At 36.4% G+C, this 26,106-nt stretch overlaps 2 protein-coding genes across 2 annotated transcripts; one reads left to right on the top strand and one right to left on the bottom strand.

The window, feature by feature from the left end:
• The first annotated feature begins 783 nt into the window (after positions 1-783).
• LOC135087711 (ATPase WRNIP1-like) lies at positions 784-20,574 on the top strand. The gene is made up of 8 exons (XM_063982477.1): positions 784-1,032; positions 9,980-10,186; positions 11,469-11,641; positions 11,733-11,990; positions 12,163-12,334; positions 12,411-12,594; positions 13,186-13,431; positions 20,386-20,574. The coding sequence occupies exons 1-8, from the start codon at positions 817-819 to the stop codon at positions 20,484-20,486; spliced, it is 1,557 nt and encodes a 518-aa protein (XP_063838547.1). The 5' UTR covers positions 784-816; the 3' UTR covers positions 20,487-20,574.
• Positions 20,563-26,106, bottom strand: LOC135087708 (DNA topoisomerase I, mitochondrial). Its single transcript, XM_063982465.1, has 10 exons — positions 25,963-26,106; positions 25,499-25,665; positions 24,994-25,422; positions 24,648-24,738; positions 24,400-24,567; positions 24,195-24,291; positions 23,751-23,907; positions 22,017-23,314; positions 21,634-21,910; positions 20,563-21,535 (listed from the first exon to the last, which is right to left on the bottom strand). The coding sequence occupies exons 1-10, from the start codon at positions 26,002-26,004 to the stop codon at positions 21,433-21,435; spliced, it is 2,829 nt and encodes a 942-aa protein (XP_063838535.1). The 5' UTR covers positions 26,005-26,106; the 3' UTR covers positions 20,563-21,432.

The following is a 26,106-nucleotide window of genomic DNA, read 5'->3' as shown; positions in this document are numbered from 1 at the left end:
TGTAACGCATTGTAACGTTTTTCAAGACCTCCTCTCCCCCCAGATTGCATTACGTAACACTAGAACGCCCCCTTAGCAACAAATACCACTTCTCACTTTAAAAAAACGCTATTTTTGTTTTCACCCACCAGAATGGGTGATAATGGGTAAAAACCGGGTTTTTACCCAAAACACCCAGTTTTAACCCAATCGGGTGAAATGGGTTTTTACCCACTACCCATCTCTAAATCGGGGCTCTGATATGGATTAGGTTAAAGGAGTCTAAACCAGAGCCCCGATTACGGTAACTTTTAACGTCAACAATCCAGACACGCTTCTCGATTCTGCGATATGATTGGTCAAAACAGCTGACTTACGCTGTTGAACGACCAATCGTATCGCAGAATCGAGAAGCGTGTCTGGATTGTTGACGTTAAAAGTTACCGTAATCGGGGCTCAGGTGTTTTAGTCGACTTTTCGTTAATAAAACTTAGCGTAGCGAGTACTACAAATGCATTGGATGCTATGCAATCTAAAATCTCAGAAAAAAGTTACGCACTTTTTTTAGTTGAAATACGAAAAAGAGCTTAGTTGAGTTCGGACCTAACCATATCATATCTGTGGTTCGGACTGTCATGGCCACATGGCAGATGTCATCAATGTCATGCTGACAGCTGATGTGCTTGAACCGCGAAGCGAAATTTCTCAATCAAATCAACCGATGGCTTTTTTCCTTGTGTTTGAAACATTTTTAAACTTAAATTTGATGCTAACGCAAGAATTTACTGGGTGAAACTTTAAATTATATTTGCTTGGTAGAATAGAAAACTATATAATATGTCACATTCCACCAAAACAAATAGCATTTCTTGTCCAGTATGCAGTCGAGAATTCCAACAGGAATTAATTGAGGAACATGTTAATAAGTGCTTATTTTTAAACACCCCAGAGCAAAGTGGTTGTAAAAGAGACAGTCCCTTTCATAAAAAAAACAGTTCTCATATTGAGAAACGCATTAAATTGGATTCTTGTACATCACAACAGCAACAAAAGGTAGGTATTATTATTACTTTCTTATATTTTTTTGTATGTATCCTTGGAAAGTATTTATTATATGGGCATTTCTCCACTAAATGGAAAATCGCTGTCCCAAGCTAAATTTATGTAGTAAACCTTAAAATTTCTCAGGTTTTTGTATCAATACCGACATAGAATTAGGTATTCTTAGCATGACATAGCATATTTAGTAATTTAATCATGGAATATTCGAATAAATAATCTCAAACGTCTCAAAACACAGTCCCCTGGTACGTCCCTTTTCCAGAATTACACATATTGTTACAAATGTTTATTATATTGCTGTTGATATTTGAATAAAAAATATCCAAATACATTAACAATAACAGTTAGCATCTTAATACATCACAAACAATGTTTACAATATAATTTAAATCAAAATATCCTTCTGAGAATGCTGTCCTCAAATTATTAAAACATTCCCCTGTTAAAATTTTAAAACCGGTTTAAAGTCATATTTAGTTTTGGCGCAAAGCACTTAGATCGCAAAACGGAACGCAATAGGTGTTAAGGTTGTTCAGTTGTGTAGCTAGTGGGCAGCCGCTATTTTTTTTAATGCTACTACTGCGTCATCTGGTGAACCACGCGTCTCGGCCGTCAGTGAAAACATTCCCCTGGTGAGCCTTTTTTTTTACTATTTTAAGAGTTTTAATAACGACTGTTAAGGCGTCTGTGTCAGCGCGCACGCACACAGACGCATCGCCGCGACCGGTTCGAGGAGCCCAAGCTGCAGAGCGGCGCGGCGCTGCCCGCCCCCCATTCGGGTCTCAGAGAGCGACGCGGGCGCATCGATTTTGTGTCTATTATACCTATCAAATACCTACTTTCATTGTAAACCCGCATTACATCCAATATTCAAGATTCCTGCTTTTCATTGTCTTCTGCTGCGACCTAGTCACCTCACCATACAACTTCGAGCCGGATTACGAATTTCGAGCGGAATAAAATTCCGCTTGGCGAGCACGAGCAGAACACGCAGCGGCGAGGTGAAATCAAGGGCGTAGCAGACAGCGAACGTGGCAGCGATCCGTGGCAATTCGAAACGGAAATATTTCAAACTTCAACAACGGTGACGTCTACAGTGGCGATTATTCAAGACAATCCGAGGCGCCAGTACCGGATTATTTCATCAAAACCCTGAAAAGGGGCCTGCAGTTCATATTCGTGAGTTCGTTCCAATCACAAGCGCATTTCCTCTTCTCACTTTTACTTTCTAAATCAGTGAAGTGATTATTTTACCTGTCCAAGTATTATTCTAACAATTATCAATTTAATATTTTTAAAGTTAATTACCTACTTCTGACATTTTATCGTAATATTTTCACAAAGTAACGTTCCTTTAATATTCTAAACAGAATAGTGCCTACGTATTTACTAAATTATATTGCATTCCAAACTTTCAGAGGCACTTAAACATTTGATTTGCTTCCATTTCTACCAAGCACCAAGTCGAGATTATTGTTTTTGCATTATAATCAAGTGAATTTTGTGTACATTACAGTTATATTGCCCGAGCGTGGCGGAACGCTCGAGCCCGCGCATGCTGTCGTGGCTGCCGGCGCTCGGCAGTCCAAAGGTCACAGCCGCGCTCGCGGTCACTCAAGCACGTGGCGCGTGCCGTGCACGCTTCGCATAGCTTCAACACGCTTCTTTCACTTCATTTTCATTTTAAGTATCATTCCAAAAGCTTCTCTCTTTATTTGATTTTTTTCTTCACGCCTTTTTATAAAGGAAATAATTCTTTTTCTTCACTAGCTGGCGAAACATTGGTAAAATTCTCTTCTAACCTTTCTTCATTTGCACAGTTGCCTTTATTGTTTACATAATGGAAGATTTAAAATCATTAAAACGCACTAGAGCATCTCAGAAATCAAAGTTAACTATTTTCAAATCTTATCTTGAACCACTTCTTGCTTGCAAAGACTTGAATGCCTTACAAATTCACGAAACAAACATTCGCTTAGCGAAAATCCAAGCATTATACGATGAGTTCGATAGCATTCAAACTCAAATAGAAAATGCACTCGAAATTCCAGGTGACGAGTTTGCCGAACGCGAGACCTTCGAACGAGCTTACTTTGGTGCCATCGCAGCGGCTCAGGAGCTGCTGAGCAGACACGCGACGGTCGGGCCTGCTTCTGGGGCTGACTTCGCGTCGGTGCCAGGCTCGGAGGTGGCAAGTGCTGTACCAAACATTAAGTTACCAACAATTAACTTACCTATTTTCACTGGACGCTATCAGGACTGGTTAGAATTTCACGAAACATACACATCACTAATCCACACAAACTCATCAATACCTAACATACACAAATTTCATTATTTACGAGCATCTTTAAGGGATAATGCTGCTCTTATTATTCAATCTATAGATTTTTCATCAGAAAATTATAATGTTGCTTGGGATCTCTTGTGCGACCGTTACAATAACAATCGCATTTTAATTAATAATCATGTTCAAGCTCTGTTCAATATTGACTTTGTTACTAAAGAATCTGCAAGGGCCTTACGTAACATCATAGATATCGTAAACAAGAATCTACGATCCCTCAAAACATTAAAAGTACCTACAGAGCATTGGGACATTCTAGTCATACACATTGTATCTAACAAGTTAGACCCAGCAACAGTACGCGATTGGGAAGTTCATAGAAATACAATAAAGGAATTACCAACTTTGTCTGATTTTAACAATTTCTTAAAAAATCGGGCTGACTTGTTGGAGACTATGGACGAAAAACACTCACACTCACAACCGTTACGACGACACAGTGACGTCACACATGTTAGGCCAAAAACATTCATAGCGAATCAAGACACTACAAAACAAACACAAATTCCATGCCCTATTTGCAAAGGTTCTCATTCAATTTATCACTGTATGAAATTCAAATTATTACCAATTGAAAGACGCATAGAAAAGATTAAACAATTAAAACTTTGCACAAATTGCTTGCGTTCAGGGCATGATGAGAAACGATGCAAATATGGGACATGCAAAAGGTGTTCACGTAGACACAACACTATGTTACACATAGATAACAAACAGGCCACAATCTCTCAGCCACATTCACAAACAGAATGTGTAGTACTTCCTGCAATGCAAAAACAAAGGGAGACCGAATCATTTTCACAAAACAATCAATTAGACACAAATAATATTACACTTTCAACAATGCATTCAGGTCAGGTTTTATTATCCACAGTCCAAATTCATATCACAGATAAATTTGGCAATTTACACAAAATTCGTGCCCTTTTAGATAATGGCAGCACGTCTAATTTCATCACAGAAAACTTACAAAGACAACTTAACATTCCATGCTATTCAACTTCAATATCCGTTCAAGGATTAAATAGTCAATGTTCTAAAATTACTAAGAGATGCGACGTAAATATTTCGTCCCTCACAAACAGCGGTTACACAGCAAATGTAAATTGCTTTGTTGTGCCGCAAATAACACAATTAACTCCTTCTAAATTAATCAATATAGATCATTTCAATATTCCCCCTCACATCCACCTCGCGGACCCTCAATTCAACACTCCGTCTGAGGTGCAGATGTTGCTGGGCGCAGACCTGTTTTGGCAGGTTTTGTCAAACAATCGAATACCATTAGGTAAAAACATGCCAACCATAGCTGAAACAATGCTTGGGTGGATAGTCTCTGGCCAAGTCAGAGGCAAACGCTTTCAAAACACAGTCAATTGCAATTTCATTCAAGACACTGAGCTCGAAACAAAGCTTAACAATTTTTTTTCATTAGAATCAGTTGGCACTACTCAACAATCCCCTTCTGTGGGTGAGAGTCAATGTGAATCAATTTTCACCAAAACCACTGTCCGTCAACCAGACGGCAGGTTCATGGTTACCATACCATTAAAGGAATCTCCTAACTGTCTAGGAGACTCCGCCGAGCAAGCTCTTTCCAGATTTCATGCATTAGAACACAAATTCAAACGAAATCCCACATTCAAACAAAATTACGTAGCTTTCATGAATGAATACATTTCTCTAGGTCACATGTCAGAAAACACAAATCCAAACAACACTGAAGTTTCATATTTCTTACCACATCATGGGGTTTTGCGAGAGGATAGCACAACAACAAAACTGAGGACTGTTTTTGATGCCTCTGCAGTTACAAGTACTGGCAAGTCATTTAATGATATTCAGCACATAGGTCCTACTATACAAGAGGATTTAGTTAGCATACTAATTCGATTCCGCCAGCATAAGTTTGTTGTAACTGCAGACATAGAAAAAATGTACAGACAAATTTTAGTTTCTGAAAGCCAACGCTGCTTACAACAGATCTTTTGGCGCTCAGATCAGTCACAAGAGGTTAAACAATACAAATTAAATACCGTTACCTACGGTACAGCTTCTGCACCATATTTGGCATGCAGATGTTTAGTGCAACTTGGCCGTGACTGCATAGATCAAAATATAAGCAAAACAATCTTATCAGACTTCTATGTAGACGATTTAGTCACTGGTCATTCTGATGAATCATCATTAGTTCAAATATGCAAAGGAATAATTAACGAATTAAATGGCGCTCAATTTAACTTACGCAAATGGCATACAAACAGTCAGCTGGTACATAAAGAAATTGTAGGCAAAGACAGCAACGAAGACTTAGTAAATCTGAGCAAAAACGAATACACAAAAACATTAGGCTTACAGTGGGCTACCAGTAGCGACTCGTTGTTATTTCCACTATCACTAACAGATGTACACAAAACAAAAATAAACAAACGCACAATTTTATCATCAATCGCTCAAATTTTTGACCCATTAGGTCTAATTAACCCCTGTATGCTACAGGCTAAACTAATATTACAAAATCTTTGGGCCAAGAATATTTCATGGGACGAACCATTGTCTCAAGAAATTCAATCTCAGTGGAACTGCTTTATACAACACCTACCTGAATTAAATAATATTGAAATACCACGCAATGTTTTGAGCGATAAACCTATTAGAATTGAATTACATATCTTTTCAGATGCTTCAATTAAGGCATACTCTGCTTGCGTATACATACGCTCAATTTCAAACAATGGTGTTGTCGCAATTCATTTATTGTTAGCTAAGAGCAGAGTGGCCCCACTCAAACAGAAACTAACAATGCCTAGACTGGAACTTTGTGGGGCTCTTCTAGCTACTCACTTAGCAAAAAAGACTGAAAGTTCCCTGAATTTAACTTTAGATTCCAAATATTTTTGGTGTGATTCAACCATTGTGCTAGGTTGGATTAAGACATGTAATAAAGATAAACTTAAGTTGTTTGTTTATAACAGAATTACTCAAATTACAGAAAACTCAGAACCCTCCTCCTGGCACTACATTCCTACAAGTCTCAACCCTGCAGACATAGGCTCCAGGGGATTAAATGCAGCTCAGCTCAAAACTTCGACTTTGTGGTGGGGAGGTCCACAGTTCCTTCAGGAAGTGAAGTTTATCACACCTACACAACCACAAGAAATACACATCGAGAACTCACAAGAAACAAAGTTTCAATGTCATTTATGTGCCAGTGAAAGCCACGAAAATACTTTCACGAGTAGTTTTTCAAATTACAGAAAATTACAACGTATTACAGCTCTGATACAACGGTTTATAAATAATTGTAAACATCCAAATAATAAAATCACGGGCCCATTAATGACATTTGAACTTGAACACGCCACACACATACTTTGTCGAATAGTGCAGCAAGACATGTTCTGTAAACAATATTCATTTCTTAAAAACAATAAACCACTTCCTGCCAAAGATAAACTACTAAGTTTAAATCCATTTATCGATGAGGCAGACCTCATAAGAGTTGGCGGAAGATTAAACAATTCAAATTATGACACAAATACAAAACATCCAATTTTATTACACGCTTCTCACAATGTTACAAGGTTACTTGTTCAACACTATCACACACTTTTATTACATGCAGGTCCACAGTTGTTATTGGCAAACTTAAGACATAAATTTTGGATTATTAACGGACGTAATCTAACGAGAAAAATAACACATGATTGTTTAAAATGTTGCAGATTTTCAGGTAAAACTTACCAACCAATCATGAGTAGCCTGCCTGCAGAGAGACTGCATTCAGACTATCCATTTAGTAACACAGCTGTGGACTATGCGGGGCCAGTTCTTATAGCCGACAGAAAGGGCAGAGGTTGTAAACTTAAAAAGGCATACATATGTGTATTTGTCTGTTTGGCAGTTCGTGCAGTTCACATCGAGCTTGTCACCGACCTGAGTACACAAGGCTTTCTGTCAGCACTCAACAGATTCATAGCCCGCAGAGGCAGGCCCGCTGTAATATTTTCAGACAATGGCACAAACTTCGTAGGCGCTTATAACGAAATTTCTAAATTTTTAAAAAATAACTCTAATAGTATAATTACATATTCAGCTGAGAAGGGAATTATTTTCAAGTTTTGCCCAGCATATAGTCCCCACTTCAATGGCTTAGCCGAGGGATCAGTAAAATCAATAAAATATCACTTAAAGAGAGTATTGTCACTAACTCATCTTGATTATGAAGAACTCAACTCAGTATTGGTAGAAATTGAAGCTATATTAAATTCAAGGCCTCTCACTCCTCTCTCTAATGATCCTTCAGATCTAATCCCTTTAACTCCTGCGCATTTTTTGATTGGACGAACAGTAACGATGTTGCCTGCTCCCCAGGTACAAGATGCTCACATCAACACTCTCTCAAGATATGCAAGAACACAATCGCTGAAGCACCACTTTTGGAACCGCTATTATATGGAGTATATTTCAGAATTACAGAAGCGAAGTAAATGGCGCAGAGATGGCGGTCAACCACAAATAGGAGAGATGGTTCTGATCAAAGATGACCGCCTGCCTCCCAACCGATGGCTGCTGGGTCGAGTCACTGCTGTCTTCCCCGGCGCCGATGGTGTCAACCGTGTGGCCGACGTCTACACTTCATCGGGAACAATGAGGAGAGCCTACAACAGGCTCTGCCCTTTACCAACATTGGAACCAGACGTTCCAAGGGCGGCAGTATGTTAAGGCGTCTGTGTCAGCGCGCACGCACACAGACGCATCGCCGCGACCGGTTCGAGGAGCCCAAGCTGCAGAGCGGCGCGGCGCTGCCCGCCCCCCATTCGGGTCTCAGAGCGCGACGCGGGCGCATCGATTTTGTGTCTATTATACCTATCAAATACCTACTTTCATTGTAAACCCGCATTACATCCAATATTCAAGATTCCTGCGTTTCATTGCCTTCTGCTGCGACCTACTCACCTCACCATACAACGACAATTTGTTTAAATTAATTAATCTTCTAGTATGTAGCCACATAAGTTGCGTTTATTTTAATGTTTTAAAATGATATTGTTTTATGAAGTATTCACGTAAAAATAACATTCCCCTGGCGAACATTCCCCTGTCATTTCATAGCACAGGGTACTGTTCATACCACAGGGGACTGTTCATACTACTGTTTTCCTAGGTTTTGACCACTAAAATAACGTCTTTTTAGTAGGTATTATCTCAAAATTTCACCGAAAAAGAAGCTACGCGAAACATGAGAAGAATTTCTAGAACAAAAACGTATAGCTGTGCAATTTTGATATCATCGACTTGAAACATTACCCTAAAAGAAAAATTGAAAAAAAGAAGAAAAAAGAAAAACTTTAAATAAAATCAGTTAAAGATATGAGTTGTCGTGAGCATAAGGCTGTAAAAAAGGTTTGAAGGGAGCACTGTGCTAAGTTTCGTGCAAAAAAGAAAGTCATGAAGACATAACAAATAATTTGTGTTTCTTTACGAGATCGAATCAGAAATGAGGAGATCCGTAAATGAACTAAAGTCGGTGACATAGCCCGACGGATTAGCAAGCTGAAGTGGCAATAGGAAGGCACATAGTACGCAGAACTGATGGCCCATCGGCAGCAAGGTTCTGTAGTGGAGGCCGCGTGGACGTCCCACGCTGCGTTTTACGGTACACAAGGTGGACCGACGACATTATAAAGGTAGTAGGAAGGCGCTGGACGCAGGCCGCTACGAATCGATCAACATGGAAGTCTTTGAGGGAGGCCTATGTTCAGCAGTGGACTTCCTATGGCTGAAATGATGATGATGATAATGAACAAATAATTTCGGAAGGGAAAATACCTACATCTGATTCAGAAGATTTCGCAGAAGAACATCAGGCGCCTTTAAGATCATCTGACCCAACACGAAATAACAAGAATAGCGTTTCAATATTACATTCACCAGAAACGGGGTCAAAAAACAAAAATTAGCAGTAATAATGTTTTTTGTTTATTACTTTTTGTATTTTATTGGTTCTGTTTTAAAAGGCAGGATACTACATTTTTGATTATTATAAAGACTGACTTTAGTGTCATACAATTTAAGTCTTAAAACTTAATTGTTCGTTAAGTTTAATGCTACTGTTATTAGGCTTAAGAAAAGTCATTATAAATTAGTAATATTTGTTTTAATAATAATATTTTTTGTTTCAAAAACTTACATATTTTTATAATAGCAAAGAAAAATAAAGAGTTTGTTTATTCAAAGAAAAATACTAATTGTTTTTGTCCATAATACATTCCCCTGGGTGGTTGCAACATTCCCCTGTCGCAATTTTGCGAAAAATCGCCAATAACTCAAAAACTAAGGGGAAAATGTGTGGGCTTTTTTTAGATATGTATTTAAATTACTATTGCCCTGAATTTCGTTAACAAAATTTCTCAACATTTAATAAAATTACTTCAGGACAGTCTTGTATGGACGATTTTCCAAATAGCAGAGAAACACCCACATCATTATTATACATTTTATTATTATGGACAATGAATTCAAAATCTTAAGTTGTTGTTTTACAGTGCAAGGCTAAAGCTATTTTGAATAATTTTTATTCACCTATAGGATACACCTACCATAGCAGCTGCAAATAAATTACAGAAATCAGTTGAAACTAAATCAGTGCCTCTGGCTGAAACTTTAAGACCAGTAAGTTTGAATGATATTGTTGGACACAAGGAGGCTTTTGGGCCCGGCACTATGTTATATTCAATGCTGGAGCAGAGAAAAGTTCCTAACATGATTTTATGGGGACCGCCTGGTTGTGGAAAGGTAAATTTATTGTATACCTTACTTATTATTATGGGTCATTCCATAAAAATCTGTATATTTTCGACGTCATTTTGTCCGTAACTTTTTTAAGATGCTTTTGAATACTTTATTAGTGTAAATTATAGTTTATTAATTAATTATGTTATGTCTAAAAGGGCCAGTCACTTTATGCTTTATTTTAGGAGAAATTATAATTTTCAATTTTTTCATACTACATTACTTCTATATGACTTCTAATAAAGTATAAAACTTTATAACCTTAACATTTATAGATAAGTTAATATACATAATGTAGTTGTTTTGTTATTATCACTATATAAAAAACATCATTCCCTAACTAGTAATTTAGTCCCAAGTGCCGTTTAAAGCTAGGGCCTGACGCTCTAGGGACTGACGATTTGGAGTAAAACTTAACACAAATGCAGATTAACTTTATATTATAAGATGCTTAATACGATGTGCCGAAAATAGCCAAAGAACCACACGTAAATACTAATTAAATTATATACAATTTCTTATTGTAATCAATAAAGCTACTCAACTAGGGACTGACGAAGTGACTGAATTAACACTTGTTTCCGCAACAACTGGCACGTTTGCACTAATTCAAAAAACGGCTACCGCAAAGCCAGTATAGTCTGAGGATAACTTCGTATCGTAGGTACTTTAAACTCAACTAAATGTCATTCACTCTAAATACATATTAAAGCGCAAAATTATAAAATCAATGCGTGGCGAGGGAATGACGCTAAAAGCTGTAGACTCTTTTTCAACTAAAGAAATCAAATTATTGTTTATTGAAACCGCAAAATATTAATAGAATTTGGTGTAATATACATTTAAATAGATTATTCGTTAATTAAAACAAAGGATAAAGTTGATGTTTTTATAAATGTGGGTCCCAAAACACAAACTTTTGGAGTACGGACATGCCTAGGGAATGACGTTTTGGGTCATTCAAAAGGAATTTAAGATGTTTTAAAAATAGTTTCAAAAAATATAAATGGGTGATGAATAAAGCACATTGCGAGCTGTTATTTAACAATTTTGGAATAAAATATTAACTAATATTTCATGTGAAATGTGGCGCGGACTAAGAGTTGACATATTTTTGTGGAATGACCCTTATAGAAGAAATTCTTTGAGATAATTTTTTTAATCATGTTTCATATGATTTTAAAGTTAATAAATTCTAACTTTTTTTTGTCAATAACTATATTAATACACAGAGGATGTTGATGCTTTACATACACTAAAATGTCATTAATCTCATATTTTTCAGACTTCCCTAGCTAATGTTGTAAGTCACATGTGCAAAGAAAGCAAAAATATGAGATTTGTAAAATTATCAGCAACTATGGCAGGCATAAATGATGTGAAAGAAATTGTAAAAGTTGCCAAAAATGAAGCACAATTCAAGCGACAAACCATACTTTTTATGGATGAAATACACAGGTATTAAACTTAATTAATAATTAATTTTAGATTTGGTACATATATTTCAATGAGTTTGTGCCTGTTCTGCAGTGTGTAACTTTATTTACAGGTTTAATAAACTCCAGCAGGATACATTTTTACCTCATGTTGAAAATGGTACTATCACACTTATTGGTGCTACTACAGAAAACCCATCATTTAGTCTGAACAATGCACTTTTAAGCCGTTGTAGAGTCATTGTCATGCAGAAGTTGTCTGTGGATGATGTGTTGTTAATTTTAAAAAAGGCAATTCAAATCAATAAGGAAATTATTATAGCAGAAAAAGATATTTCTAAAGGAAACCATTCAGAGGATGCCATTCCAAGGTAAAACTAAGGATGTTTCAAATATTTAAACCAAATTAGTCTTCTAGACTAAAGCATCTAATTTATTTTAGGGCTTTCTAAGTTATCTACAATGATGTATTCTAATTTCTTTTGTTTCACAAATAATTCATACTGTTTTGTCGAAACAAAATAACCTCTTGTTATTTTTCAGGGTTATAATAACTCAGGAGTCTCTTCAATGGTTAGCTGAAGTTTGTGATGGCGATGCGAGGATAGCCCTTGGGGCTCTCGAACTTACTATAGCTTCCAGGAATACACAACAAGATGTCTGTAAAGAAGGCCCAGCAGTTATTTCTCTAGAAGACATTCAACAAGGAATTAAGGTTTCTACTAAAGAATGTGTTTAGATATAAGTACTTAATGATTTTAACCTTCATCATCTATTTGCCTTTTTTTCAGAGGACGCATATGCTTTATGATAGAAAAGGAGAGGAACACTACAATATAATATCAGCTTTACACAAGTCAATACGAGCTAGCGACGACAATGCGGCGTTATATTGGATCACAAGGGCTCTCAGTGGTGGTGAAGATCCTCTGTACATAGCGCGACGATTAATTCGTATGGCATGTGAAGATATCGGTTAGTATTTCATAATTTAAGTAGTAATTACTACCTACCTACTAGCTTTTCGCCCGCGTGAAATTTTGTTTGTCACAGAAATACTCTATCGCGCGCGTCCGTCCCTGTTTCAAAAACCGGGATAAAAAACTATCCTATGTCCTTTCCCGGGACTCAAACTATCTCTATGCCTTTCATCAAAATCGGTTCAGTGGTGGTTACTTTCGCATTTATAATATTAGTAGGGCAGTAGGGATTATGCATAATATATCGGCTGCCAGCGACTTCTTACGCGTGGACCCCGTTTTATCCCCTTAGATCTGGAGTTTCGTAAAGTCCGTTCTTAGTGGATGTCTACCTACACTCTAAGGAACCTCGGCTACCTGCCAAATTTCAAGTTTCAATGTGTTAGTTTCTGAGATTTCGTGATTAACCAGTGAGTGGTATTTCGCCTTTATATCTATAGATTAAAGACAAAAAGATAGAGGGAGAGATGTGAAACTGAAAGCAACACTAAATTCATACATAATTATGTGATGTGAGATCTCTATTATCGTTTACCTGTGATGTCTAAAATTTTACCATACATTAAAATTCATGATTTTTTTCCAGGTTTAGCTGACCCAAACGCGTTAGTAGAAGCTGTTGCGTGTTTGCAAGGATGTCAAAATATAGGAATGCCTGAGTGTGACGTCTTGCTGGTGCAATGCGCAGTTAGATTAGCAAGAGCAGAAAAGAGCCGCGAGGTGTACTGCGCTATGAAGCAATGTCAACGATTCATACAAGAAACAAAAGGCCCTTTGCCTCCTGTGCCTTTACATTTGAGGAATGCACCAACGAAACTTATGAAACAGTTAGGTATGTAATGTATTGTATGGTTGCAAAAAAAATCTATCGTGTCTCGATTCGCTGGTACTTGAAGGGCTACGTGAGTATAGACTAAAGCATTTAGTAACAAAAAAAACAACGAGTCGCTCTATGAAATGTTCTAGGCCTCTAGGGTATCACCCTTTCATGAAAACGCAGTGGTGCCACTATGGCGCGCATGTTGCATTTGTCACAGTAGTGGCACGGTAGTGGCGCTGCGACTGCGCTTCTAAAATTGTATGAGAAAACTAGTAGCGGCGTGGCCAGCGCCATAGTGGCTGCACTGCAGCGGTTCCTCGCGTCTCTATTTGAAGGCGCCCGCGCGGAGAACTGTTTTGAATAACCAATCAGATTTTTCATTATTTCCTCACCGCTCCGCGCCGCGCCGTCACCGCTGTAAAATTCTATAGAAATATTTGACGCCCTGACAATTCTCCGCCTTAGTGGAAACCGAGCCTGAAACTAGCTTGTTCTGCCGATCTATCTACCTTCATTCCGTCGTTTCAGTGTGGCTACATACTTCATGAAAGGTACAGTACAGTCAGTGTCAAATACACTCGCGAGCAAAAGTATGGAATCACTTACATGAAGTTGTTTCCACGCAATCTTGTGTACAGTCGCGGAATGAAAAGGTTCGTCACCTTAGTTTAGCACGGTAATAATATCATACAGTATTATAACTGCATATAAATGGACGAAACGCGAGCTTTCCTTCGAAATTCAAATCTCGGTATGCGCTCGACATGCAAAAGTCGGGGGTGGTGTCGCGAATGTGCCACAGTAATAAACGGACGATGTGTTGTTTTATAAACAGTAAGCGCTATTTTTCTAAAAATAATTACAAGTACATATTTATACAGGGTGTTAGATAAATAGGTTTATAAGCCGACACTAGACCATGTTAACATAGGTACCTACGCAATTACGCATATAAATGTTATGGTGAAGTCAGTGATATCATCATTTTTTTTTTAATTTTCATACAAAATAAAATTTATAAAATCAGATTTCTATGAATATTAAAATTATTAAAATCATTCATACCATTTATATACCATGGGCTAGTGTCGGCTTATAAACCCATTTACCTAAACAACCTGTATAATAATCAAGCATTTTACGGTCGTAAATTTATAAGATTTGTTACTAAATTTTAATACTAATATTTTTTTTTTATTAAATCTACTAATCACAAAACAACAATCCTTTTTTATCCTATTTAATTCACAAAGTATTTTGTTAGTCAAAATAAAATAAAAATTACAATCATAAAATACATTCACAATACTAGATAAAAATTCTAAGTAGGCAGAAGTAACGAAAATAGGGTCTGCAAGTGGGCAGCCCTATTGCATGTTGTCATACGGTGACGTTCCGCGCGGCTGTTGACATTTATTTCAAAAATATGGCCGAGTTGGAATACTGTATAGATAGTATTACCGTGCCTTAGTGTCGGTTTTCGCTTGCACTAGGTACTGTAAGAGTCAAACCTGCCAACATAACAGTGCAAGAAACAGTCCTGCTAACATTTAAATAAATATGACGTTTGCTAACGAATAAGGTTTTGCTTGTTTATTTTTCTATCCCATCAGTGCAATGCAATGATGACATTGACCAATGAAGAATGTTCACTAATTTTGTTTTTTAGCTTTCTGTATTCTCTGTTAAAAATAAAAAATACACGTGAAAGAATTATTTCGATACGTCAATTAGTTTCCAAGATATTGAATTTTAAAAGTGCGGGCGGCGGCCGGCCCGCCATTTTATGCGCGTGACGTCATATTACAACGACTGGCTCATATTTGTATGGGTGGAATCTTGCAAACTGAATTAAGACCCACTTCCAGGCAACCGATTAAGCTGAAATTTCGCAAACACATGTGATTTGGATGACCATGCAATATTATGATGACATGGAGCTGATCTGATGATGGAGCTGGAAGGTGGCCATAGGAACTCTATAATAAAACGACTTAAATGCATCGAGTTTGGGCTCGTTCGTTTTGTATTGATGAGTATTTTAATTCTATATAGTAATCGGGGTCTAATGATGGAGCTGGAAGGTAATTCGCAATAAAACGAAACAATCGCATCAAGTTTGGGTTTGGTTCAATTTTAATTTCTGTGATGGGTCTGGGTGTTAATATGTATAATAAGTTTGTATTTACAAAAAAAAAATATTTAAGTATGTTTATATCCGTTTTCTAGTGAGCGGACGCTGTGAATGTACGTCACACGGGGTCACGTGACCGTCGGCGGGACTCAATATTTAAGCGAACTTTGAATGCCTATAAAATCATAACTACTGGGTATTTTTGAATGAAATAAAAACTAATGTATTTGTAAATGTAAAAGCTTAACTGTAACATAGGTTTCAAGTGATTTTGCATACCTAGTAACATTCTCAATTGACAATAGTTTTTTTTATTTAATAGAAATAATAATGGCAGGTTGAACCAACAAGAAGGTTTTAGTTTATCAATCATAATAATCTTCTTGACAAGATAAATCGTCAAACAACTTTGATCTGAATAATTTTGAACTTTACTGACGAACAGTTAAAGATTATTTTCTCTAACTCGAGATTATTCTGTAACATAGTTTCAAAAGGTAATATGTGCTCGCGATTCGTTGAAGGAATTAATTTGAAAACTGACGAACCTTTTCATTCCGTGACTGTACTAACGAATTTGTTAGTAACAAAAAAAGTAGCACCATTTTAAAGATTTTTAATAAATTCCGGGACTTAAAACTCTTTACCAAATATCAAAATCGGTTCAATGGTTTAGGCGTGAATTCGTAACAGACAGACAGATAAAGTTTTTCGCATTTACTTAATATTATTTAGTAGGGATAATTCATAAAGATTTGTTAAAAGCAAGTAAAGCAGATTTTGGAATAGTCAGAAATAGTATTGGTACCAACAACCTATATTTTTTTCGTTAACAAAATGTTAATTATTATTTGACATACGTTTAGGTATTTAGTTTGGCAATAAGTATGGCATTCAGTCAGGTACTCCATTTTCAGTTCATCTTAAAAATTATAAAAATTTAAATACTCAATGTTTGCCAGGGGGGACAACAGTCCTCAAATCATTGATTGAAAATCCAGTCCTGTTGTCTCCCCTAGCCAGGGGGGACAACAGGATTTCGAAATCCTGTTGGCTCCCCCAGGGGGGCCAAGCAGGGGGGACAACAGGACTGCACCCACAAATCGCTCCCCAGGCCGCCTATAGACCCGACCTCTTCGACTGCTGCACTGCAAACACAGTCTGCATTTATCCGAGAACAAAACTCGGCTCCATTACTCGCCTTCTCATCAAAATAAGTGCGAGCTAATTGAAAGCGTGCTTGTCGGTGACCTACCGTCAGTTTCGAGCCTGTGGCAGGCCTTTTTGGAGTCAAATTCTATTGCTATCTTAGACGAACTGTCCACTCGCTAACAGCTATCCTACGAACATTTCTGAGCTCTTGCTGGACGTCGATACCAGTCAAATGACGATTTCATAGAGAGGTTGACATGAAAAAACGGTCATCCCTCTGCGATGTGCACGAAACCCAGGACTGGCTTATGTGGAGCTGACGTCAACGTACGCAGGGCCGCGTGATGTCACTCTTTTTTAGTCACTAGCTGACCCGGCGAACTTCGTACCGCCTTAGCGTAGAGATTTTCTTTATATTTTTTTCCGTAAAAACCTTGCACAGAGTATTAGAAAACTACAAAAAAAAAATCAGCCAAATCGGTCAAGCCGTTTTCATGTTATGTCGTGACAACGGAAAACGGGTTTCATTTTTATATACAGGGTGACTGGAACTGAACCCGCCATAGCTAATACGCGTATAGAGGAGGTCATTTGCTAATTATTGAACCTTACTTTCTATGACTAAAGTTTCATAGTTTAGGAGATATGTCAATTTTCATACTTTTTCCGAAATTTGACCTAAAAACTGCTTAATTTTTTTTTCTCGCATGATTTTAACCGATTTTTTTATTTGATACTAATATCGAATAAACCTTTAGTCAAATAAAATAAATTTCAGATCCAGATAATGATTGAATAACTAGTTACGAGCCGCCAAAGTTTAACAAAAATACAAACCACGAAAAAAAATTGTACTTCGAATTCGATTTAAAAAAAAACTAATGGTGATAATGGATTGCCAATAATCTTAAAAATATCTCCAGCTTCTCTTCTTTCCAATGATATATCACACGTTGTAATTAGATATTGAAATTAGTCAAAAATTCAAAGTTTATGGAAGAAAATGGAGTAATAATACGAAAATTATCCATACAAAGTTTCCATACTATTTTTGTGTGTTTTTTGAAAAATTAATTTAAAATAATAATCACATTATGAAGAAAAGATTAAAAAAAAAATCAAAATCAACTTTGTATGGATAATTTTTGTATTATTACTCCATTTTCTTCCATAAACTTTGAATTTTTGACTAATTTCAATATCTAATTACAACGTGTGATATATCATTGGAAAGAAGAGAAGCTAGAGATATTTTTAAGGTTATTGGCAATCCATTATCACCATTAGTTTTTTTTTAAATCGAATTCGAAGTACAATTTTTTTTCGTGGTTTGTACTTTTGTTAGACTTTGGCGGCTCGTAACTAGTTATTCAATCATTATCTGGATCAGAAATCTATTTTATTTAAATAAAGACATATTCAATATTAATATCTAATAAAAAAAACTGTTGAAATTACGCGAGAAAAAAAATTTAAGCAGTTTTTAGGACAAATTTCGGAAAAATCTGAAAAAAGTATAAAAATTGACATATCTCCTAAACTATAAAACTTTAGACATAGAAAGTAAGGTTCAATAATTAGCAAATGACCTCCTCTATACGCGTATTAGCTATGGCGGGTTGAGTTCCAGTCACCCTGTATATAAGGTGTTATTTTTTGTACTGATCATACTTTACCAACGCATCTAATAAAATCATACAAATACAACCCATGTGTTTTAAAAAAAAAATTCAGGCTAGTTTTCGAGTAAAACGACAAAGAATGTTTCGAAAAAAATAAAAAATAAATCATCCTTTGAGCGCGGTGAGTATTCGTTTGTACGCACTATCGTAGTAGCCGGCCGAGGGCAACGACCACTGCCACGTGCCGCGCCGCGTGAGTCGGCCATATTGATATCGCTCGCTGCCAGTCGCTCCGCGCCCACAGCCCGCGCCGAGCCGCCGATCGGCATGCGGGAGCGCAACAACATAAATAATCGTCCCAGTCCGTCCAATGCGCCCAAACGTATTGCAGTGTATGTGTGATTTATTACAATGCCGCGCTTGATCAATAACAAAACGCAGGTGAAATTATGTTTCGGGCACACTAACTGGCCGACGAGAAACATTGACGAGTCGAAAACCTTCATACCTTGCTTGTTTGGAGCCGCGCAGCGCTTCAGGGAGCGCAGCCGTATCCTGACTTGACGAGATTCCGTGCGCTTCGAGGACGAAGTTCTGGATTTCAATTTCAATCACCGGCACAGTGCTGGCGGTACCCAGATGCGAGCGCCGCAGACGGCGGCTTTTGCGTAAAAATACGGAATGCCTTATCAAGGAGTTGTTGCCAGAGGGCCACGACCGCGACCTAGTTCTATCGATGGTTATTGCGGAAGTCTACCTAGGTACATACCTACAGTGTGATTTGGACAGATGAGTGCTTGTTTACGCGAAAGGGACTTTTTCCGTAAAAAAGTTAGTGCGCGAATTGTGAATACAACATCCGACGTGGTGTCTAGTGAACAGCAAGCAAGTGTGCAGCCCGAAAGCATTACCTCAATTCGATCGTGGCTAGATTAGACAGTGCAAGACAGTGTTTACGTGAACATTCAACAAAGGCTTGACGTTCAAAATGTATTGTGATTAGTGTAATAATAACCTAGGAACTTTAAATAACAACATTCAAAATAGGTAAATGTGTGAATAAGTAAAATCAATGAATCTAAAGTGTGATGGCAAATCATAATTTAGGAATTAAAACCAGGAAAATTGATCAGTGAGTTTTATTTACAACACCTATTTCATATTCAATATTAGGGTGCATTTCCACTGAAGCGAAGCGAAGTAGTAATAGGTATGTACCTATCAATTTTTTATTACGTCTCTAAATAAATTGCGTAGGCATTACGAAACCGTAGATATTGAATTCCAATTTCTATCCTTTTTTAAATTTCTAGTTTAACGCGGATGATTCGCCTCGGTTCGTTGGAAAAGTCCCCCGCTATTACACTAATGAAAATACACTTATTTACCTACTTATGTAGCTAGATTTTGTTTCTCCCAGCGCGTAGTACCTATTAACATGACGTAACATCGTACATACTCACGAGTGATAATTTTTGGTAACGTAGGTTTAGTGTAATCTAACCTTTATGTGTGTGAACGTTGAATGAATGCGCGCGGCCATTGTTCGTACTCGTATGAATGAAATGAGTAAAGAAAGAGAGAGAGGCAGTGAGTGAAGACAGGATGGTTGTAAAAATAATATCTTTTTTTTGTTAGGAAAAGTAAAAACAAAAACTAGCCTGAATTTTTTTTTAAAAACACTTGGGTTGTATTTGTATGATTTTATTAGATGCGTTGGTAAAGTATGATCAGTACAAAAAATAACACCTTATATAGATTTGAGCATAACTTCATCGATTTTTGTCGTAGAACATTTTTTGGACAGTATATTATGGATTTCTTAGCCCTATAAATCTGCATTAACAACTAAAAATCGAAATGAACCTCATTGAAACAAAGACGTGTTGCGAACTTATTGGCTACTTTGGGTGTCACGAACTATTTGATGCCGACTGTACATAGGCGATATAGGGTGATAATTTGTCACCTTTTGGACCTTAGGAAACTATTAGTTACATTTTCTTAATCTGACTGCATGTTATTTTAGTTATATTATTTTATTCTTTATCTTTGCAGGTTATGGCGATGGTTATAATTTATTAGAAAAGGATAAATCTGGTCTTACTTATATGCCGAGTGGTTTGGAAGATATTAATTTCTTTAAAAATAATACATAATAAAAAAAACTCTAATGGTGCTAAATGTTGATTTACAGATGTGTTGAATATGGTTCAAAACAATAAAAAACCAAAATACTAGTGTCAATGTTGTATTTATTTGGGATAATCTCATATTTTGACAATAATTGTATGACATGGTAAAAATTTCCTATTTACAAGACACACAAACTGTAATACATTATTACAAATTTACTTTTAATGTTGTACCTTTTGTAACATTGACGGCTATTGCCACAATTTTAGATCCTAGCCTTATAAAAATAAAATAACATTATTTCTTACTTTACAACATTTACTACTGCACATTGTGCACATACACACCGTAATAATTTACATCATTTCCAACTACAAGCTACACACTTGATTTCTCCAGATTTTATCGAAATTGTCTATCTTAAAATATTCTACCAATTTTGTTTGATGAAGACTCAAATTAAGTAGATGTCGATTTATAAAAGATAAATCGAAAATTATGGAGTCCTTACTATTTATGTACAAAAACACCAAACTATCATTATTATTACTTTATTACTCTTTAGAAAAAGCGTCATTATTTATTTTTTCCGATTGATTCATAACACGTAAAATCTAGAGAAAAAACAGATTGAAAATCTGTACAAAAAATCTTATACTAGTTACTTTCTAAACACTAAAACTTAACCTATAAAACTATAAGCAAAAATTGTAACTAGGTGTGTTCTAAATAAAAATAAATTAGAATCAGACTTCTAATTTGGATCCTAATTGGTGAGGAACAATGAGTTTTTTGGGGTCCAAAAATTTGTTAGATAAATACTATAATCATACTAATTCCTAATAATCAGGTCATGAATTCATAAAAAAACTTGTTGAATATAAACAAAAAATATATAAAGTGGAACGTTTGCAAACTGAAGTATGTATAGTATATAAAATAAAAGTATAGCTAATGCTACGATTTACCTTAAAAGATATATTCGGGACCGGCCATGTCGATCGCCCAACGAAACTTGTCGCGCTGAGTTTTGTTGTAAATTTTCTCAATAGGGACATCGTGTTTCTTGCACCTATAAAAAAATTATGTAACGTAAAACTGAAAAATAATTAAATATGTATCGTAAAAGCTAACATGCTTTTTTAGTAGATTAGTTTACTGTTAACTTACCAAGCAACTGAAATACGAGGGTCGAGATAGTTAAGCTTGGATGTTCCGAGTGCAATGGTTTTGTTCTCGTCGCGGTCGGTTTCCTGTAGTTCTAGTTTCCTCAGCTGATCCTTCAGACGTTCAAGAGCCTTGCTCTTCTTATCACACGCGAGTTTTTCCTTGACTGACCCGCGCTTCGCCGCTTTAGAGGACTGTCGCAGATCTTCTTCGGCTTCATCGATTTGATCGCGTTTAGCTTGTATTTTCTCTTTCAGAGCTTCCATTGACTTGGAATGACCTGTAATAATGACATTTATTAAATTATCTTGCAATGCAATGCATGTTATTTGTATGTACCGGTAAGTTATAAAATCGTAACATTTTAGGATGACAAATTTACCTACCTTTGGGTACTGCCCGCTGATGGTTACAGAGGATGGCTACAGCACGGTTTGCTCTGTTATAAGCTAGAATTTTTTCTGGTACAGTAGCGTCACCATCCGTCAACTCGTCCAACTGTCTTTGCAAAGTAATAGAAGCGTTATAAGTACGGAAAACTTTTGCAGTCAATCCTGGCATCAAATCTTTAAGATGTTCATTCAATGTTTGTGTATTCAGCCTGTCAAACAGATCATCACTTCCTTTTTTGCTTTCCATGAAAAGTTCGAGATTCTTGAATACTCTTTTCTCTACTGGTACTTCATTGTAATATCTAATAGAATCTTTACCAAGGAAATCAAATACAACTACATATTCTTTTCCATCTTTCTCTTTATGTAATTCAATGTGTTCTACTCTTAAAGAACAACAACCAACCGTATCTGCTTGGTCATCATCTTTCTCATTACCAGCTCTCAACGCCAGGCGATCAATAAAATACAAGGCTACTGCTCTTTGTCGAACTCTCATTTCCTTTGCTTTCCAATCGGCGCGGTAATTTTCTCTGATTTTATCAATGCATTTATGAAGCTTTCTGGCTGTCTCATATTTCTGCCAATCCTTTTCTCCTTTCAACTTTGAACTAGGATTCAACATGACGTATTTAGCCTGTCCTTGTACATTTTCTGTCCAAGAGGCAAGCCAAGTTACAGTATTATCATGTCTGACTTCTTTCCACTTATGGCCTGCAGGGGGTTTGGGCACTTTACTATCCTTGGAGCAATTGATCAAAACATCTTCAGGCATAACTCGCCGTTTTAACATTCCCATCTTTGGATGTTCACCACGGCCTCTAAAAAGTCCAGGAGGTTCTATTCTAAAGTTGCCAATTTTTTCTTTATGACCATCTATAGTACAGAATCCATATTCTTTTTGTATTTCTTCATTTTTGGCTTTAAGTTCAGCCTTTTCTTCTTTTGAGCGATTTTTATTCTTTTCAGAAACACTTTGGAAATAAAGTTGCATTTCTTTAAAATCACATTTAGAAAGGTCTTTGATTATTTTGGTTTCTTCGTGTGTCATTACTTTTTTCCAGTCAGCAAAGAAATTATTGTTGAATGTAGATTTGGTGGTGTAGTCGTGGTCCAACATCCGAGCGTAAAATCCAGCTACTTCCTCAGCATCTTCAGAAAGTCTCATCACTTTACCATCATACCGGAATTTCACATTTTCTGGAAGGGGTTCATAGGGTGGTGCAAATAAGGGACCTTTGTGTTCAAGGAAAGTCCACTTTGTACCATCATCCTTCTTTTCTTCCTCCCACCTAAAACAAATAAATTTTGATTAAATGATAGAAAACCATATTATCTATCTATAGCATCAAATTCACAATAAAATTATAACATACACAAATCTTTTTACGCGACGTTGTCTTACGCTTAATATAATAATAGATCTCTGTCGTAATACGGGGCGAGAACTTGCAAGTTTTATTACTAAAGGTATAAACATAATACTCAGTTGAGTAATATCTACTACATAACCTCAAACTTATCACCTGTCTGTAATGACATCGAATGATGCTAAGGAAACGTTCCGCACGCCATCTATGTTGGTTTTGATCTCAATTTGATGCAATCTTTCAATAGATGGCGTTGGTGGTTTGATACCACTATTTATTTCAGTTCAAATCGTAGCCAAATGGAAATCTCGTTTCTAGAAACTAGTTTTCGTCATAACTTTTGTAATTTTTACATTACCATTTCCAAACTTCCTGCTCATCTTCTTGCTTCTTTTTCCGTTTTGTGGGGACTCCATCTGTTTCAGTTTTCACTTTAGTTGCTTTTGTCTTCTCTGGCTTGACTTTCTTTTTCTTAGGCTTCACATCTTCTTCTTCCTCTTCATCATCATATGTCTCTGTGAAGAATAAAAAAGTTTTAAGTTTATGATGATGATGTGATCATTAATAATTTTAACCTCTTACCTACAGGAGGCAACTATTGTTGCCAAGTCAAAAGTCACTTCTCAATACAGGTGGCATCTATTGTTGTTTTGGCAAAGCCAATACCAAATCACGGTTTACGACAAAAAAACAATAAAATTGCAAGATAAGTGTAAAATGCGCAATTATGAAACTACATTAGTTGATTCTAGTTTTATTAATTGGCAATTCTAAAAAAATCAATATAATGATAAATAATTACCTTTCTTAACCTTTTTCTTCTGCTTCTTCCGTTTAAGGAGAGGAATATCCTCTTCACTCTCACTGGCTACTCGTTTTTTAGCAGCTATGCGATTCAACTGCAATAAATATAAAAAAGTTAGTTACAAGAAAAACTAAGATATTATCTAATTATAATCAGAGAATGGCAATAAATTGTAAGTAACAGAAAGTATTTATGTCCTCACCAGTGGTTTATCTTCTTCAGCACTTTCTTCTTCTGGAGGCAGTTCAGACAAGGGATCATCTTTGAATTGTGATAATGAATAATCACATGATGAAACAGTAGTATTTGCTCCAGCAAAACCATCTTCACTTTCCTCTTTGATTTCATGCTTTATTTCTGGGATGTCTACCTGTGAGCATATCTTATATTGGAAAAAACAATGATAGTAACATAATTATTACCAGCACTGTTAAATTATAAATAACAAACCTGCATGGGCTCTTCTTTACCAGACCATTCCTGGCTCTCAGATTTGACCTTATCTTTTTCATCTTTGCTTCTGTCCTTAGATTTGCTTGAACTGTTGACATGTAAAATAATAAAACTGTTAATATTAGGTACTTCAAAATATTTTATGGAAAGTAATAGCAAATCATAATATCTACAAAATTACAGTGTTATTGTATCAAATGTTTCATAAAATAATTTAAACATAATTTAGAAAATGACAAAAAATTTATACTTGACAAACAAAATGTCATTAATGTAAACAGTGAAAAAAGGTTACTGTAAAAAAATGAGTAGGCATTTTTAGTCATTACAAATTATTTTGTACCTGTGTTTGTCTTTTGAACTAGAATGTTTGTCTTTATCACTTCGGTGTTTATCACTCTTGTGACGATCCTTTTCACGGTCCTTGTCTCTATCTTTTGATTTATGTTCCTTAGATGATGAACTTTTATGTTCGCGATCCTTGTCTTTTGAAGATGATTTCTTTTCATCACTACTACTGGACTTCTTATCTTTGCTACGGTCACTGCGATCTTTATCACTTTTATCCTTGTCTCGGTGTTTGTCCTTGTCACTGCGGTGTTTGTCTTTATCACTGCGCTCCCTGTCCTTACTGCTAGAATCGTGGTCACTACGTTCTTTGCTCCTCTCACTGCGATCTTTGTCTTTATCACTTCGTTCTTTGTCCTTGCTGGAAGACTTGTGAGAGCTGCTGTGACTTTTGCTGCTTGAATGCTTGTCCTTATCTTTGTCCCTATAATGTAAACATATTAGTAACTATACTTTTATTCATAAGAAGAGCATGCTGCAGAACTTTCTGGAAAACTAACCTGCTTGAACTGCTGCTACTATGTTTGGAAGAGCTTTTGTGGTCGCGGTCTTTGTCGCGGTGCTTGTCTTTGCTTGACGACTTGTGGCTGGACTTATGCTTATCGGAACTGCTGTATCCGTTGTGAATACCATTCACGTGTTCATTTTTATTGCCATTAACCTTTCCCTGCAAGAATAAAGTGACAATAGGTAAATTATAACCAAAAAGTTCTTTTATCACAAAATGAATGAAATAAGATGATTACGTTGATAAAAATTGCAAATCATATCGCATTGTTCTCAATAAGATAGACGCTTTAGTATAGCTCGTTGTGCTATAGTAGACGCCATATTGGGACTTAGAAAAATTTCGCTTCGTGGAGAGTAACGTTCACTAGTAAATCTCAACACTCGAGCAATTTTACGCTACTAAATTATCATTTCTAGATGCCGTAAAATCGTACAAATCAATCTGGCTACTTACTGATTCACAATCGTTATCACTTGCAGGATTTTCGACACTCATTTTGCCTACGTATCACCAACGTTGTACGAGATTACATGAGGCTTGGAAAAAGAGCAGCGAATGAACGCAAAATTCTACTAAGTGCCGAGAAGTGACGAATGC

Source organism: Ostrinia nubilalis, chromosome 3 (genome assembly GCF_963855985.1).
Source record: "Ostrinia nubilalis chromosome 3, ilOstNubi1.1, whole genome shotgun sequence".
NCBI lineage: Eukaryota > Metazoa > Arthropoda > Insecta > Lepidoptera > Crambidae > Ostrinia > Ostrinia nubilalis.
This window is presented reverse-complemented; position numbering and strand designations above follow the sequence as displayed.

Coding starts and splice junctions, on each gene's coding strand:
- LOC135087708 (XM_063982465.1), bottom strand. CDS start 26,004: ATGAGTGTCGAAAATCCTGCAAGTGATAACGATTGTGAATCA. Junction 24,739..24,993: donor AGTTCAAAAGACAAACACAG/GTACAAAATAAT, acceptor ACATGTCAACAG/TTCAAGCAAATCTAAGGACA. Junction 21,536..21,633: donor CCTCGTATTTCAGTTGCTTG/GTAAGTTAACAG, acceptor ATTTTTTTATAG/GTGCAAGAAACACGATGTCC.
- LOC135087711 (XM_063982477.1), top strand. CDS start 817: ATGTCACATTCCACCAAAACAAATAGCATTTCTTGTCCAGTATGCAGT. Junction 11,991..12,162: donor TCAGAGGATGCCATTCCAAG/GTAAAACTAAGG, acceptor GTTATTTTTCAG/GGTTATAATAACTCAGGAGT. Junction 13,432..20,385: donor GAAACTTATGAAACAGTTAG/GTATGTAATGTA, acceptor TTATCTTTGCAG/GTTATGGCGATGGTTATAAT.